The sequence below is a fragment of the Oncorhynchus masou genome, unplaced genomic scaffold, assembly GCF_036934945.1.
Source record: "Oncorhynchus masou masou isolate Uvic2021 unplaced genomic scaffold, UVic_Omas_1.1 unplaced_scaffold_1684, whole genome shotgun sequence".
NCBI classification, from domain to species: domain Eukaryota; kingdom Metazoa; phylum Chordata; class Actinopteri; order Salmoniformes; family Salmonidae; genus Oncorhynchus; species Oncorhynchus masou.
Genome location: NW_027006983.1, coordinates 15520 through 34179, shown reverse-complemented (window position 1 = coordinate 34179; position 18660 = coordinate 15520). Strand labels below are relative to the sequence as shown.

The 18660-nt window shown below is 40.6% G+C and overlaps 1 protein-coding gene across 5 annotated transcripts in view; it reads left to right on the top strand.

Annotated features, from left to right (window-relative positions):
• The window catches only part of LOC135531966 (selection and upkeep of intraepithelial T-cells protein 6-like), a 68115-nt gene extending 51625 nt beyond the window's left edge, over nucleotides 1-16490 (top strand). For 2 of the 5 annotated variants that reach the window (XM_064959657.1, XM_064959654.1), the window contains 6 exons: nucleotides 1365-1397; nucleotides 2886-2915; nucleotides 3753-3785; nucleotides 5331-5354; nucleotides 6751-6987; nucleotides 15770-16485. In XM_064959657.1, the coding sequence (XP_064815729.1) occupies nucleotides 1365-1397; nucleotides 2886-2915; nucleotides 3753-3785; nucleotides 5331-5354; nucleotides 6751-6987; nucleotides 15770-16452 (1040 nt within the window). In that variant the 3' untranslated portion in view covers nucleotides 16453-16485. Of the gene's footprint in view, nucleotides 1-1364; nucleotides 1398-2885; nucleotides 2916-3752; nucleotides 3786-5330; nucleotides 5355-6750; nucleotides 6988-15769 lie in introns of all 5 variants that reach the window. The other 3 variants (XM_064959658.1, XM_064959653.1, XM_064959656.1) reach the window with 3 other exon arrangements.
• Nucleotides 16491-18660: the final 2170 nt, after the last annotated feature.

The window sequence follows — 18660 nt, the reverse complement described above, 5'->3', positions numbered from 1 at the left end:
GGTCAACTGTTAATCACAGACCTCATGGTTTATTACTATAATACTGATGGGTCAACTGTTAATCACAGACCTCATGGTTTATTACTATAATACTGATGGGTCAACTGTTAATCACAGACCTCATGGTTTATTACTATAATACTGATGGGTCAACTGTTAATCACAGACCTCATGGTTTATTACTATAATACTGATGGGTCAACTGTTAATCACAGACCTCATGGTTTATTACTATAATACTGATGGGTCAACTGTTAATCACAGACCTCATGGTTTATTACTATAATACTGATGGGTCAACTGTTAATCACAGACCTCATGGTTTATTACTATAATACTGATGGGTCAACTGTTAATCACAGACCTCATGGTTTATTACTATAATACTGATGGGTCAACTGTTAATCACAGACCTGTTAATCACGTGGTTTATTACTATAATACTGATGGGTCAACTGTTAATCACAGACCTCATGGTTTATTACTATAATACTGATGGGTCAACTGTTAATCACAGACCTCATGGTTTATTACTATAATACTGATGGGTCAACTGTTAATCACAGACCTCATGGTTTATTACTATAATACTGATGGGTCAACTGTTAATCACAGACCTCATGGTTTATTACTATAATACTGATGGGTCAACTGTTAATCACAGACCTCATGGTTTATTACTATAATACTGATGGGTCAACTGTTAATCACAGACCTCATGGTTTATTACTATAATACTGATGGGTCAACTGTTAATCACAGACCTCATGGTTTATTACTATAATACTGATGGGTCAACTGTTAATCACAGACCTCATGGTTTATTACTATAATACTAATGGGTCAACTGTTAATCACAGACCTCCTGGTTTATTACTATAATACTGATGGGTCAACTGTTAATCACAGACCTCATGGTTTATTACTATAATACTGATGGGTCAACTGTTAATCACAGACCTCATGGTTTATTACTATAATACTGATGGGTCAACTGTTAATCACAGACCTCATGGTTTATTACTATAATACTGATGGGTCAACTGTTAATCACAGACCTCATGGTTTATTACTATAATACTGATGGGTCAACTGTTAATCACAGACCTCATGGTTTATTACTATAATACTGATGGGTCAACTGTTAATCACAGACCTCATGGTTTATTACTATAATACTGATGGGTCAACTGTTAATCACAGACCTCATGGTTTTAATGGTTATACTGTATTTTCATTTATGTTTTTAAAAGACTGTGTGTGTTTACAACGAGAAAACACAGAATATTAATCAATATTCATATTTCCAGTCTTTATGATTATTATTGTAATGCTTTTATACATTTGTTTTATTTTGTCTACAGAGAAGAAGCTGAGAGAAGATTTTGAGGAGCAAGGTAAGTGGGCTGTTGACTTGTTAGAGTTTCACATATAGAGATTATGATGATTACTATAATACTGATGGGTCAACTGTTAATCACAGACCTCATGGTTTATTACTATAATACTGATGGGTCAACTGTTAATCACAGACCTCATGGTTTATTACTATAATACTGATGGGTCAACTGTTAATCACAGACCTCATGGTTTATTACTGTAATACTGATGGGTCAACTGTTAATCACAGACCTCATGGTTTATTACTATAATACTGATGGGTCAACTGTTAATCACAGACCTCATGGTTTATTACTATAATACTGATGGGTCAACTGTTAATCACAGACCTCATGGTTTATTACTATAATACTGATGGGTCAACTGTTAATCACAGACCTCATGGTTTATTACTATAATACTGATGGGTCAACTGTTAATCACAGACCTCATGGTTTATTACTATAATACTGATGGGTCAACTGTTAATCACAGACCTCATGGTTTATTACTATAATACTGATGGGTCAACTGTTAATCACAGACCTCATGGTTTATTACTATAATACTGATGGGTCAACTGTTAATCACAGACCTCATGGTTTATTACTATAATACTGATGGGTCAACTGTTAATCACAGACCTCATGGTTTATTACTATAATACTGATGGGTCAACTGTTAATCACAGACCTCATGGTTTATTACTATAATACTGATGGGTCAACTGTTAATCACAGACCTCATGGTTTATTACATTTACATTTTTACTATAATACTGATGGGTCAACTGTTAATCACAGACCTCATGGTTTATTACTATAATACTGATGGGTCAACTGTTAATCACAGACCTCATGGTTTATTACTATAATACTGATGGGTCAACTGTTACTCACAGACCTCATGGTTTATTACTATAATACTGATGGGTCAACTGTTAATCACAGACCTCATGGTTTATTACTATAATACTGATGGGTCAACTGTTAATCACAGACCTCATGGTTTATTACTATAATACTGATGGGTCAACTGTTAATCACAGACCTCATGGTTTATTACTATAATACTGATGGGTCAACTGTTAATCACAGACCTCATGGTTTATTACTATAATACTGATGGGTCAACTGTTAATCACAGACCTCATGGTTTATTACTATAATACTGATGGGTCAACTGTTAATCACAGACCTCATGGTTTATTACTATAATACTGATGGGTCAACTGTTAATCACATACCTCATGGTTTATTACTATAATACTGATGGGTCAACTGTTAATCACAGACCTCATGGTTTATTACTATAATACTGATGGGTCAACTGTTAATCACAGACCTCATGGTTTTAATGGTTATACTGTATTTTCATTTGTGTTTTTAAAAGACTATGTGTGTGTTTACAACGAGAAAACACAGAATATTAATCAATATTCATATTTCCAGTCTTTATGATTATTATTGTAATGCTTTTATACATTTGTTTTATTTTGTCTACAGTGAAGAAGCTTGGAAAAGATTCGGAAGAAGGTAAGTGGGCTGTTGACTTGTTAGAGTTTCACATATAGAGATTATGATGATTACTATAATACTGATGGGTCAACTGTTAATCACAGACCTCATGGTTTATTACTATAATACTGATGGGTCAACTGTTAATCACAGACCTCATGGTTTATTACTATAATACTGATGGGTCAACTGTTAATCACAGACCTCATGGTTTATTACTATAATACTGATGGGTCAACTGTTAATCACAGACCTCATGGTTTATTACTATAATACTGATGGGTCAACTGTTAATCACAGACCTCCTGGTTTATTACTATAATACTGATGGGTCAACTGTTAATCACAGACCTCATGGTTTATTACTATAATACTGATGGGTCAACTGTTAATCACAGACCTCATGGTTTATTACTATAATACTGATGGGTCAACTGTTAATCACAGACCTCATGGTTTATTACTATAATACTGATGGGTCAACTGTTAATCACAGACCTCCTGGTTTATTACTATAATACTGATGGGTCAACTGTTAATCACAGACCTCATGGTTTATTACTATAATACTGATGGGTCAACTGTTAATCACAGACCTCATGGTTTATTACTATAATACTGATGGGTCAACTGTTAATCACAGACCTCATGGTTTATTACTATAATACTGATGGGTCAACTGTTAATCACAGACCTCATGGTTTTAATGGTTATACTGTATTTTCATTTGTGTTTTTAAATGACCGTGTGTTTGTTTACAACGAGAAAACACAGAATATTAATCAATATTCATATTTCTAGTCTTTATGATTATTATTATAATGCTTTTATACATTTGTTTTATTTTGTCTACAGTGAAGAAGCTGGGAAAAGATGTTGAGGAACAAGGTAAGTGGGCTGTTGACTTGTTAGAGTTTCACATATAGAGATTATGATGATTACTATAATACTGATGGGTCAACTGTTAATCACAGACCTCATGGTTTATTACTATAATACTGATGGGTCAACTGTTAATCACAGACCTCATGGTTTATTACTATAATACTGATGGGTCAACTGTTAATCACAGACCTCATGGTTTATTACTATAATACTGATGGGTCAACTGTTAATCACAGACCTCATGGTTTATTACTATAATACTGATGGGTCAACTGTTAATCACAGACCTCATGGTTTATTACTATAATACTGATGGGTCAACTGTTAATCACAGACCTCATGGTTTATTACTATAATACTGATGGGTCAACTGTTAATCACAGACCTCATGGTTTATTACTATAATACTGATGGGTCAACTGTTAATCACAGACCTCATGGTTTATTACTATAATACTGATGGGTCAACTGTTAATCACAGACCTCATGGTTTATTACTATAATACTGATGGGTCAACTGTTAATCACAGACCTCGTGGTTTATTACTATAATACTGATGGGTCAACTGTTAATCACAGACCTCATGGTTTATTACTATAATACTGATGGGTCAACTGTTAATCACAGACCTCATGGTTTATTACTATAATACTGATGGGTCAACTGTTAATCACAGACCTCATGGTTTATTACTATAATACTGATGGGTCAACTGTTAATCACAGACCTCATGGTTTATTACTATAATACTGATGGGTCAACTGTTAATCACAGACCTCATGGTTTATTACTATAATACTAATGGGTCAACTGTTAATCACAGACCTCCTGGTTTATTACTATAATACTGATGGGTCAACTGTTAATCACAGACCTCATGGTTTATTACTATAATACTGATGGGTCAACTGTTAATCACAGACCTCATGGTTTATTACTATAATACTGATGGGTCAACTGTTAATCACAGACCTCATGGTTTATTACTATAATACTGATGGGTCAACTGTTAATCACAGACCTCATGGTTTATTACTATAATACTGATGGGTCAACTGTTAATCACAGACCTCATGGTTTATTACTATAATACTGATGGGTCAACTGTTAATCACAGACCTCATGGTTTATTACTATAATACTGATGGGTCAACTGTTAATCACAGACCTCATGGTTTATCACTATAATACTGATGGGTCAACTGTTAATCACAGACCTCATGGTTTATTACTATAATACTGATGGGTCAACTGTTAATCACAGACCTCATGGTTTATTACTATAATTCTGATGGGTCAACTGTTAATCACAGACCTCATGGTTTATTACTATAATTCTGATGGGTCAACTGTTAATCACAGACCTCATGGTTTATTACTATAATACTGATGGGTCAACTGTTAATCACAGACCTCATGGTTTATTACTATAATTCTGATGGGTCAACTGTTAATCACAGACCTCATGGTTGTAATGTATTGTCATGTGTTTTAAAACCAGAAAACACATATTAATCAATATTCGTAATACTGCATTTCCTCCACAGACAAATTGAAAAGGGAAGTGAAGCGTGAGTCTCTCTTTTCTAACCTTTTTTGTTCTACAGTATATAACTCTACATCTAACCTGACTAGTAATGTCCTCTACATCTAACCTGACTAGTAATGTCCTCTTGTTCTGCAGTATATAACTCTACATCTAACCTAACTAGTAATGTCCTCTTGCTCTACAGTATATAACTCTACATCTAACCTGACTAGTAATGTCCTCTACATCTAACCTGACTAGTAATGTCCTCTACATCTAACCTGACTAGTAATGTCCTCTACATCTAACCTGACTAGTAATGTCCTCTTGTTCTGCAGTATATAACTCTACATCTAACCTGACTAGTAATGTCCTCTTGTTCTACACTATATAACTCTACATCTAACCTGACTAGTAATGTCCTCTTGTTCTACAGTATATAACTCTACATCTAACCTGACTAGTAATGTCCTCTTGTTCTACAGTATATAACTCTACATCTAACCTGACTAGTAATGTCCTCTTGTTCTACAGTATATAACTCTACATCTAACCTGACTAGTAATGTCCTCTTGTTCTACAGTACATAACTCTACATCTAACCTGACTAGTAATGTCCTCTACATCTACCCTGACTAGTAATGTCCTCTTGTTCTACAGTATATAACTCTACATCTAACCTGACTAGTAATGTCCTCTACATCTAACCTGACTAGTAATGTCCTCTACATCTAACCTGACTAGTAATGTCCTCTTGTTCTACAGTATATAACTCTACATCTAACCTGACTAGTAATGTCCTCTTGTTCTACAGTATATAACTCTACATCTAACCTGACTAGTAATGTCCTCTTGTTCTACAGTACATAACTCTACATCTAACCTGACTAGTAATGTCCTCTACATCTACCCTGACTAGTAATGTCCTCTTGTTCTACAGTATATAACTCTACATCTAACCTGACTAGTAATGTCCTCTACATCTAACCTGACTAGTAATGTCCTCTTGTTCTACAGTATATAACTCTACATCTAGCCTGACTAGTAATGTCCTCTACATCTAACCTGACTAGTAATGTCCTCTTGTTCTACAGTATATAACTCTACATCTAACCTGACTAGTAATGTCCTCTACATCTAACCTGACTAGTAATGTCCTCTACATCTAACCTGACTAGTAATGTCCTCTACATCTAACCTGACTAGTAATGTCCTCTTGTTCTACAGTATATAACTTTACATCTAACCTGGCTAGTAATGTCCTCTACATCTAACCTGACTAGTAATGTCCTCTTGTTCTACAGTATATAACTCTACATCTAACCTGACTAGTAATGTCCTCTACATCTAACCTGACTAGTAATGTCCTCTACATCTAACCTGACTAGAAATGTCCTCTTGTTCTACATTATATAACTCAACATCTGTTTTCGTTCTAGGTGATGTCTGCTTTTTGAACAGAAACAAGGTTTACCTCATCCAGAGTGTTACCATGGCGATTCCCATGGCATTTTACTTGTTCCGTTCTGAGAGGTACTCTAAGATCCTTGCTGCCAGGACCAGACAGGGCCAGATGGAACTGTTGTACGAGGCTCTAACCTTTGGAGGGGACAAGGTGAAATCAGACTTTTACAGGATTCTACTGGATCTGGAACCTGACCTTGTCAACGACCCGGGTAAGAACCTCTCTACCTCTGGTTACATATCACTGGAATATAAACCTTATCTAGTCTATCACCTGGGTAAGAACCTCTCTACCTCTGGTTACATATCACTGGAATATAAACCTTATCTAGTCTATCACCTGGGTAAGAACCTCTCTACCTCTGGTTACATATCACTGGAATATAAACCTTATCTAGTCTATCACCTGGGTAAGAACCTCTCTACCTCTGGTTACATATCACTGGAATATAATCCTTATCTAGTCTATCACCTGGGTAAGAACCTCTCTACCTCTGGTTACATATCACTGGAATATAAACCTTATCTAGTCTATCACCTGGGTAAGAACCTCTCTCCTCTGGTTACATATCACTGGAATATAAACCTTATCTAGTCTATCACCTGGGTAAGAACCTCTCTCCCTCTGGTTACATATCAATGGAATATAAACCTTATCTAGTCTATCACCTGGGTAAGAACCTCTCTACCTCTGGTTACATATCACTGGAATATAAACCTTATCTAGTCTATCACCTGGGTAAGAACCTCTCTCCCTCTGGTTACATATCACTGGAATATAAACCTTATCTAGTCTATCACCTGGGTAAGAACCTCTCTCCCTCTGGTTACATGTCACTGGAATATAAACCTTATCTAGTCTATCACCTGGGTAAGAACCTCTCTACCTCTGGTTACATATCACTGGAATATAAACCTTATCTAGTCTATCACCTGGGTAAGAACCTCTCTACCTCTGGTTACATATCACTGGAATATAAACCGTATCTAGTCTATCACCTGGGTAAGAACCTCTACCTCTGGGTACATATCACTGGAATATAAACCTTATCTAGTCTATCACCTGGGTAAGAACCTCTCTACTGGTTGTACTGGGTAGAGAGGAACCAGGCTCTGAGGGGTGACCAGCCCTCTACTGGCTGTACTGGGTAGACCAGAGGAACCAGGCTCTGAGGGGTGACCAGTCCTCTACTGGCTGTACTGGGTAGACCAGAGGAACCAGGCTCTGAGTGGTGACCAGTCTTCTACTGGCTGTACTGGGTAGAGAGGAACCAGGCTCTGAGGGGTGACCAGTCCTCTACTGGCTGTACTGGGTAGACCAGAGGAACCAGGCTCTGAGGGGTGACCAGTCCTCTACTGGCTGTACTGGGTAGAGAGGAACCCGGCTCTGAGGGGTGACCAGTCCTCTACTGGCTGTACTGGGTAGACCAGAGGAATCCGGCTCTGAGGGGTGACCAGTCCTCTACTGGCTGTACTGGGTAGACCAGAGGAACCCGGCTCTGAGGGGTGACCAGTCCTCTACTGGCTGTACTGGGTAGACCAGAGGAACCAGGCTCTGAGGGGTGACCAGTTCTCTACTGGCTGTACTGGGTAGACCAGAGGAACCAGGCTCTGAGGGGTGACCAGTCCTCTACTGGCTGTACTGGGTAGACCAGAGGAACCCGGCTCTGAGGGGTGACCAGTCCTCTACTGGCTGTACTGGGTAGAGAGGAACCAGGCTCTGAGGGGTGACCAGTCCTCTACTGGCTGTACTGGGTAGACCAGAGGAACCAGGCTCTGAGGGGTGACCAGTCCACTACTGGCTGTACTGGGTAGAGAGGAACCAGGCTCTGAGGGGTGACCAGTCCTCTACTGGCTGTACTGGGTAGACCAGAGGAACCAGGCTCTGAGGGGTGACCAGTCCACTACTGGCTGTACTGGGTAGAGAGGAACCAGGCTCTGAGGGGTGACCAGTCCTCTACTGGCTGTACTGGGTAGACCAGAGGAACCAGGCTCTGAGGGGTTACCAGTACTCTACTGGCTGTATACTTTACATATATATATAAACTCAAATCCACTCACACTTTATTTGTCACATACACATGGTTAGCAGATGTTAATGTGGGTGTAGTTAAATGCTTGTGCTTCTAGTTCCGTAATATCTAACAAGTAATCTAACAATTCCACAATAACTACCTTATACACACAAATCTAAGTAAAGGGATGGAATAAGAACATATACATATAAATATATGGATGAGCGATGGCCGTGCAGCATAGGCAAGATGCAGTAGATGGTATAGAGGTCAGAATATACATATGAGATGAGTAATGTATGGGTATTTTAAACATGATATGATAAAGTAAATGATATGATATGATAAAGTGGCTAGAGATTTGAGTCAGTATGTTGGCAGCAGCCACTTGTGAGGCCATAGTGTTGAGGATCAGCAAAGTGGAGATGTCCCTTCCCTTCACCACCTGGGGGCAGCCTGTCAGAAAATCCAGGGCTTGAGACTAGAGGTTGACCGATTAATCGGAATGTGAATGAATCAAGTTTTCATAACAATCAGATAAATCTGTATTTTTGGACGCCGATTTTATGTTTTATTTAAAAAATATATATATATATATATATTTTACACCTTTATTTAATCTGTATTTAAATAGGCAAGTCAGTTAAGAACACATTCGTATTTTCAATGACGGCCTAGGAACGGTGGGTTAACTGCCTCGTTGAGGGGCAGAAAGACAGATTTCACATTACAGTTAACTAGTCCAACGCAATAACGACCTGCCTCTCTCTCGTCGCACTCCACAAGGAGAATACCTGTTACGCGAATGCAGTAAACCAAGGTAAGTTGCTAGCTAGCATTATTAAACTTATCTTATAAAAAACAATCAATCATAATCACAAGTTAACTACACATGGTTGATGATATTACTAGATATAATCTGACTGAGCATACAAGTATCTGACTGAGCGGTGGTAGGCAGAAGCAGGCGCGTAAACATTCATTCAAACAGCTCTTTCGTGCGTTTTGCCAGCAGCTCTTCGTTGTGCGTCAAGCATTGTGCTGTTTATGACTTCAAGCCTATCAACTCTCGAGATGAGGCTGGTGTAACTGAAGTGAAATGGCTAGCTAGTTAGCACACGCTAATAGCGTTTCAAACTTCACTCGCTCTGAGCCTTGGGGTGGTTGTTTCCCTTGCTCTGTATGGGTAATGCTGCTTCGATGTGGTGGCTGTTGTCATTGTGTTTCTGGTTCGATCCCAGGGAGGAGCGAGGAGAGGGACGGAAGCTATACTGTTACACTGGCAATACTAAAGTGCCTATAAGAACATCCAATAGTCAAAGGTTAATTAAATACAAATGGTATAGAGAGAGTCCTATAATTCCTATAATAACTACAACCTAAAACTTCTTACCTGGGAATATTGAAGACTCATGTTAAAAGGAATCACCAGCTTTCATATGTTCTCATGTTCTGAGCGAGGAACTGAAACGTTAGCTTTCTTACATAGCACATATTGCACTTTTACGTTCTTCTCAACACTTTGTTTTTACATTATTTAAACCAAATTGAACATGATTCATTATTTATTTGAGGCTAAATTGATTTTATTGATGTATTATATTAAGTTAAAATAAGTGTTCATTCAGTATTGTTGTAATTGTCATTATTACAAAAAATATATTTTTTTAAATCAGCCGATTAATCGGTATCTGCTTTTTTGGTCCTCCAATAATCGGTGTTGAAAAATCATAATCGGTCGACCTCTAGTTGTGACCCAGGGTCTCGAGCTTGATGACGAGTTTGGAGAGTACTATGGTGTTAAATGCCGAGCTGTAGTCGATGAACAGCATTCTCACATAGGTATTCCTCTTGTCCAGATGGGTTAGGGCAGTGTGCAGTATGGTTGCAATTGTGTGTCTGTTGACCTATAGGGGCGGTAAGCAAATTGGAGTGGGTCTAGGGTGTCAGGTAGGGTGGAGGGGATATGGTCCTTGACTAGTCTCTCAAAGCACTTTATGATGACTGAGGTGACTGCTATGGGGCGGTAGTCATTTAGCTCTGGTACCTTAGCTTTCTTGGGAACAGGGACAATGGTGGCCCTCTTGAAGTTATACACGGCTGTGATTATAATCTAAGAGAATTCTCTTGGTACATAATGCAGTCGGCATTTGAATGTAAGGAATTCTAGGTCAGGTGAACAGAAGGACTTGAGTTCCTGTATGTTGTTATGATCACACCACGTCTCGTTAATCATAAGGCATACGCCCCCGTCCTTCTTCTTACCAGAAAGATGCTTGTTTCTGTCGGCACGATGCGTGAAGAAACCAGGTGGCTGTACCAACTCCGATAGCATGTCTCGAGTGAGCCATGTTTCCATGAAACAGAGAACGTGACAATCTCTGATGTCTCTCTGGAAGGAAACCAATGCTCGGATTTCGTCTACCTTGTTGTCAAGAGACTGGACATTGGCGAGTAGTATGCTAGGGAGTGGTGCGCGATGTGACCTCCATCTCAGCAAAAAAAGAAACGTCCTCTCACTGTCAACTGCGTTTCTTTTCAGCAAACTTAACGTGTGTAAATATTTGTATGAACTTAACAAGATTCAACAACCGAGACATGAACTGAACAAGTTCCACAGACATGTGACTAACAGGAATGGAATAATGTGTCCTGAACAAATGGGGGGTCAAAAGTAACAGTCAGTATCAGCTCAGTCAGCTGCATTAAGTACTATTGTGCATCTCCTCCTCATGGACTGCACCAGATTTGCCAGTTCTTGCTGTGAGATGTTACCTCACTCTTCCACCAAGGCACCTGCTAGTTTCCGGACTCTGGGGGGAATGGCCCGAGCCCTCGCCCTCCAATCCAACAGGTCCCAGACGTGCTGACTGGGATTGAGATCCGGGCTCTTTGCTGGCCATGGCAGAGCACTGACATTCCTGTATTGCAGGAAATCACGCACAGAACGAGCAGTATGGCTGGTGGCATTGTCATGCTGGAGGGTCATGTCAGGATGAGCCTGCAGGAAGGGTACCACATGAGGGAGGAGGATGTCTTCCCGGTCACTCAAGAGCATTGAGATTGCCTTCAATGACAACAAGCTCAGTCCGATGATGCTGTGACACCAACCTCCCTCCAAATCGATCCACCCCCAGACCCTGACGGACCCTCCACCTCCAAATCGATCCCACTAAAGAGTACAGGCCTCGGTGTAACGCTCAGTCCTTCGACGATAAACGCAAATCCGACCATCACCCCTGGTGAGACAAAACCGTGACTCGTCAGTGAAGAGCACTTTTTGCCAGTACTGTCTGGTCCAGCGATGGTGGGTTTGTGCCCATAGGCGATGTTGTTGCTGGTGATGTCTGGTGAGGACCTGCCTTAAAACAGGCCTACAAGCCCTCAGTCCAGCCTCTCTCAGCTTATTGCGGACAGTCTGAGCACTGATGGAGGGATTGTGCATTCCTGGTGTAACTCGGGCAGTTGTTGTTGCCATCCTGAACCTGTCCCGCAGGTGTGATGTTCAAATGTACCGATCCTGTGCAGGTGTTGTTACACGGGGTCTGCCACTGCAAGGATGATCAGCTGTCCGTTCTGTCTCCCTGTAGCGCTGTCTTAGGCGTCTCACAGTACGGACATTGCAATTTATTCCCCTGGACACATCTGCAGTCCTCATGCCTCCTTGCAGCATGCCTAAGGCACGTTCATGCAGATGAACATGGACCCTTCTTTGGTGTTTTTCAGAGTCAGTATAAAGGCCTCTTGAGTGTCCTACGTTTTCATAACTGTGACCTAAACTACCTACTGTCTGTAAGCTGTTAGTGTCTTAACGACCGTTCCACAGGTGCATGTTCATTAATTGTTAATGGTTCATTGAACAAGCATGGGAAACAGTGTTTAAACCCTTTACAATGAAGATCTGTGAATTATTTGGATTTTTTCAAATTATCGTTGAAAGATCCTGAAAAAGGGACGTTTCAACCTAGTTTAGGTTGGGAATGAAAATGTAGCTGTTAATGGTTAATGTTAGGATGAAACAACCAGTCCCTGTGATTCACATGAAGAAAATAAGTATATAACAACTCTTCTCTACTAGTAATGTCCTCTTGTTCTACAGTATATAACTCTACATCTAACCTGACTAGTAATGTCCTCTACATCTAACCTGACTAGTAATGTCCTTCTTCATCTAACCTGACTAGTAATGTCCTCTACATCTAACCTGACTAGTAATGTCCTCTAGTTCTACAGTATATAACTCTACATCTAATCTGACTAGTAATGTCCTCTACATCTAACCTGACTAGTAATGTCCTCTTGTTCTACAGTATATAACTCTACATCTAACCTGACTAGTAATGTCCTCTACATCTAACCTGACTAGTAATGTCCTCTACATCTACCCTGACTAGTAATGTCCTCTTGTTCTACAGTATATAACTCTACATCTAACCTGACTAGTAATGTCCTCTTGTTCTACAGTATATAACTCTACATCTAACCTGACTAGTAATGTCCTCTTGTTCTACAGTATATAACTGTACATCTAACCTGACTAGTAATGTCCTCTACATCTAACCTGACTAGTAATGTCCTCTAGTTCTACAGTATATAACTCTACATCTAACCTGACTAGTAATGTCCTCTACATCTTACCTGACTAGTAATGTCCTCTTGTTCTACAGTATATAACTCTACATCTAACCTGACTAGTAATGTCCTCTACATCTAACCTGACTAGTAATGTCCTCTAGTTCTACAGTATATAACTCTACATCTAACCTGACTAGTAATGTCCTCTTGTTCTACAGTATATAACTCTACATCTAACCTGACTAGTAATGTCCTCTTGTTCTACAGTATATAACTCTACATCTAACCTGACTAGTTCTACAGTATGTAACTCTACATCTAACCTGACTAGTAATGTCCTCTACATCTAACCTGACTAGTAATGTCCTCTTGTTCTACAGTATATAACTCTACATCTAACCTGACTAGTAATGTCCTCTTGTTCTACAGTATATAACTCTACATCTAACCTGACTAGTAATGTCCTCTACATCTAACCTGACTAGTAATGTCCTCTACATCTAACCTGACTAGTAATGTGCTCTTGTTCTACAGTATATAACTCTACATCTAACCTGACTAGTAATGTCCTCTACATCTAACCTGACTAATAATGTCCTCTTGTTCTACAGTATATAACTCTACATCTAACCTGACTAGTAATGTCCTCTTGTTCTACAGTATATAACTCTACATCTAACCTGACTAGTAATGTCCTCTTGTTCTACAGTATATAACTCTACATCTAACCTGACTAGTAATGTCCTCTACATCTAACCTGACTAGTAATGTCCTCTTGTTCTGCAGTATATAACTCTACATCTAACCTGACTAGTAATGTCCTCTTGTTCTACAGTATATAACTCTACATCTAACCTGACTAGTAATGTCCTCTACATCTAACCTGACTAGTAATGTCCTCTTGTTCTACAGTATATAACTCTACATCTAACCTGACTAGTAATGTCCTCTACATCTAACCTGACTAGTAATGTCCTCTTGTTCTACAGTATATAACTCTACATCTAACCTGACTAGTAATGTCCTCTACATCTAACCTGACTAGTAATGTCCTCTACATCTAACCTGACTAGTAATGTCCTCTAGTTCTACAGTATATAACTCTACATCTAACCTGACTAGTAATGTCCTCTTGTTCTACAGTATATAACTCTACATCTAACCTGTCTAGTAATGTCCTCTACATCTAACCTGACTAGTAATGTCCTCTTGTTCTACAGTATATAACTCTACATCTAACCTGACTAGTAATGTCCTCTACATCTAACCTGACTAGTAATGTCCTCTTGTTCTACAGTATATAACTCTACATCTAACCTGACTAGTAATGTCCTCTACATCTAACCTGACTAGTAATGTCCTCTTGTTCTGCAGTATATAACTCTACATCTAACCTGACTAGTAATGTCCTCTACATCTAACCTGACTAGTAATGTCCTCTAGTTCTACAGTATATAACTCTACATCTAACCTAACTAGTAATGTCCTCTTGCTCTACAGTATATAACTCTACATCTAACCTGACTAGTAATGTCCTCTACATCTAACCTGACTAGTAATGTCCTTCTTCATCTAACCTGACTAGTAATGTCCTCTACATCTAACCTGACTAGTAATGTCCTCTAGTTCTACAGTATATAACTCTACATCTAACCTGACTAGAAATGTCCTCTTGTTCTACAGTATATAACTCTACATCTAACCTGACTAGTAATGTCCTCTTGTTCTACAGTATATAACTCTACATCTAACCTGACTAGTAATGTCCTCTTGTTCTACAGTATATAACTCTACATCTAACCTGACTAGTAATGTGCTCTTGTTCTACAGTCTATAACTCTACATCTAACCTGACTAGTAATGTCCTCTACATCTAACCTGACTAGTAATGTCCTCTTGTTCTGCAGTATATAACTCTACATCTAACCTGACTAGTAATGTCCTCTTGTTCTACACTATATAACTCTACATCTAACCTGACTAGTAATGTGCTCTTGTTCTACAGTATATAACTCTACATCTAACCTGACTAGTAATATCCTCTTGTTCTACACTATATAACTCTACATCTAACCTGACTAGTAATGTCCTCTTGTTCTACAGTATATAACTCTACATCTAACCTGACTAGTAATGTCCTCTACATCTAACCTGACTAGTAATGTCCTCTTGTTCTACAGTATATAACTCTACATCTAACCTGACTAGTAATGTCCTCTTGTTCTACAGTATATAACTCTACATCTAACCTAACTAGTAATGTCCTCTACATCTAACCTGACTAGTAATGTCCTCTACATCTAACCTGACTAGTAATGTCCTCTTGTTCTACAGTATATAACTCTACATCTAACCTGACTAGTAATGTCCTCTACATCTAACCTGACTCTACATCTCTTTTCAGGAGCCATATTTGTGGACGTCCATAAGGATCAACTCATTCAGAGGGTTACCAAGGTGATGCCCATCCTTCATGAGCTGTTCTATGAGGAGTTGTACTGTAACACCAGGATCCAACAGATGACCAGCCAGGACCAGATGAGACAGTTGTACCAGGCCCTAGAAGAAGCAGAAGACTCAAGAAGTGTGAAATTAGACTTTTACAGGATTCTCCTGGATCTGGAATCTAACCTTGTCAGAGACTTGGGTAAGAACCTCTCTACCTCTGGTTACATATCACTGGAATATAAACCTTATCTAGTCTATCACCTGGGTAAGAACCTCTCTACCTCTGGTTACATATCACTGGAATATAAACCTTATCTAGTCTATCACCTGGGTAAGAACCTCTCTACCTCTGGTTACATATCACTGGAATATAAACCTTATCTAGTCTATCACCTGGGTAAGAACCTCTCTACCTCTGGTTACATATCACTGGAATATAAACCTTATCTAGTCTATCACCTGGGTAAGAACCTCTCTACCTCTGGTTACATATCACTGGAATATAAACCTTATCTAGTCTATCACCTGGGTAAGAACCTCTCTACCTCTGGTTACATATCACTGGAATATAAACCTTATCTAGTCTATCACCTGGGTAAGAACCTCTCTACCTCTGGTTACATATCACTGGAAGACTAGATAAGGTTTATATATCACCTGGGTAAGAACCTCTCTCCCTCTGGTTACATATCACTGGAATATAAACCTTATCTAGTCTATCACCTGGGTAAGAACCTCTCTACCTCTGGGTACATATCACTGGAATATAAACCTTATCTAGTCTATCACCTGGGGGTGACCTCTGGTTACATATCACTGGAATATAAACCTTATCTAGTCTATCACCTGGGTAAGAACCTCTCTACCTCTGGTTACATATCACTGGAATATAAACCTTATCTAGTCTATCAGGTAAGAACCTCTCTACCTCTGGGTACATATCACTGGAATATAAACCTTATCTAGTCTATCACCTGGGTAAGAACCTCTCTACCTCTGGTTACATATCACTGGAATATAAACCTTATCTAGTCTATCACCTGGGTAAGAACCTGACCTACCCTGGTTACATATCACTGGAATATAAACCTTATCTAGTCTATCACCTGGGTAAGAACCTCTCTACCTCTGGTTACATATCACTGGAATATAAACCTTATCTAGTCTATCACCTGGGTAAGAACCTCTCTACCTCTGGTTACATATCACTGGAATATAAACCTTATCTAGTCTATCACCTGGGTAAGAACCTCTCTACCTCTGGTTACATATCACTGGAATATAAACCTTATCTAGTCTATCACCTGGGTAAGAACCTCTCTACCTCTGGTTACATATCACTGGAATATAAACCAGGCTCTGTGTGGTGACCAGTCCTCTACTGGCTGTACTGGTTAGACCAGAGGAACCAGGCTCTGAGGGTGACCAGTTCTCTACTGGCTGTACTGGATAGAGAGGAACCAGGCTCTGAGGGGTGACCAGTCCTCTACTGGCTGTACTGGGTAGACCAGAGGAACCAGGCTCTGAGGGGTGACCAGTTCTCTACTGGCTGTACTGGGTAGAGAGGAACCAGGCTCTGAGGGTTGACCAGTTCTCTACTGGCTGTACTGGGTAGACCAGAGGAACCAGGCTCTGAGGGGTGACCAGTCCTCTACTGGCTGTACTGGGTAGACCAGAGGAACCAGGCTCTGAGGGGTGACCAGTCCTCTACTGGCTGTACTGGGTAGACCAGAGGAACCAGGCTCTGAGGGGTGACCAGTCCTCTACTGGCTGTACTGGGTAGAGAGGAACCAGGCTCTGTGGGGGGACCAGTCCTCTACTGGCTGTACTGGGTCCTCTAGACCAGAGGAACCAGGCTCTGAGGGTGACCAGTCCTCTACTGACTGTACTAGAGAGAGGAACCAGGCTCTGAGGGGTGACCAGTCCTCTACTGGCTGTACTGGGTAGAGAGGAACCAGGCTCTGAGGGGTGACCAGTCCTCTACTGGCTGTACTGGGTAGACCAGAGGAACCAGGCTCTGAGGGGTGACCAGTCCTCTACTGGCTGTACTGGGTAGACCAGAGGAACCAGGCTCTGAGGGGTGACCAGTCCTCTACTGGCAGTACTGGGTAGAGAGGAACCAGGCTCTGAGGGGTGACCAGTCCTCTACTGGCTGTACTGGGTAGAGAGGAACCAGGCTCTGAGGGGTGACCAGTCCTCTACTGGCTGTACTGGGTAGACCAGAGGAACCAGGCTCTGAGGGGTGACCAGTCCTCTACTGGCTGTACTGGGTAGAGAGGAACCAGGCTCTGAGGGGTGACCAGTACTCTACTGGCTGTACTGGGTAGAGAGGAACCAGGCTCTGAGGGGTGACCAGTACTCTACTGGCTGTACTGGGAGAGAGGAACCAGGCTCTGAGGGTTGACCAGTCCTCTACTGGCTGTACTGGGTAGAGAGGAACCAGGCTCTGGGGGTGACCAGTCCTCTACTGGCTGTACTGGGTAGACCAGAGGAACCAGGCTCTGGGGGGTGACCAGTCCTCTACTGGCTGTACTGGGTAGACCAGAGGAACCAGGCTCTGAGGGGTGACCAGTCCTCTACTGGCTGTACTGGGTAGAGAGGAACCAGGCTCTGAGGGGTGACCAGTCCTCTACTGGCTGTACTGGGTAGAGAGGAACCAGGCTCTGAGGGGTGACCAGTCCTCTACTGGCTGTACTGGGTAGACCAGAGGAACCAGGCTCTGAGGGGTGACCAGTCCTCTACTGGCTGTACTGGGTAGACCAGAGGAACCAGGCTCTGAGGGGTGACCAGTCCTCTACTGGCTGTACTGGGTAGACCAGAGGAACCAGGCTCTGAGGGGTGACCAGT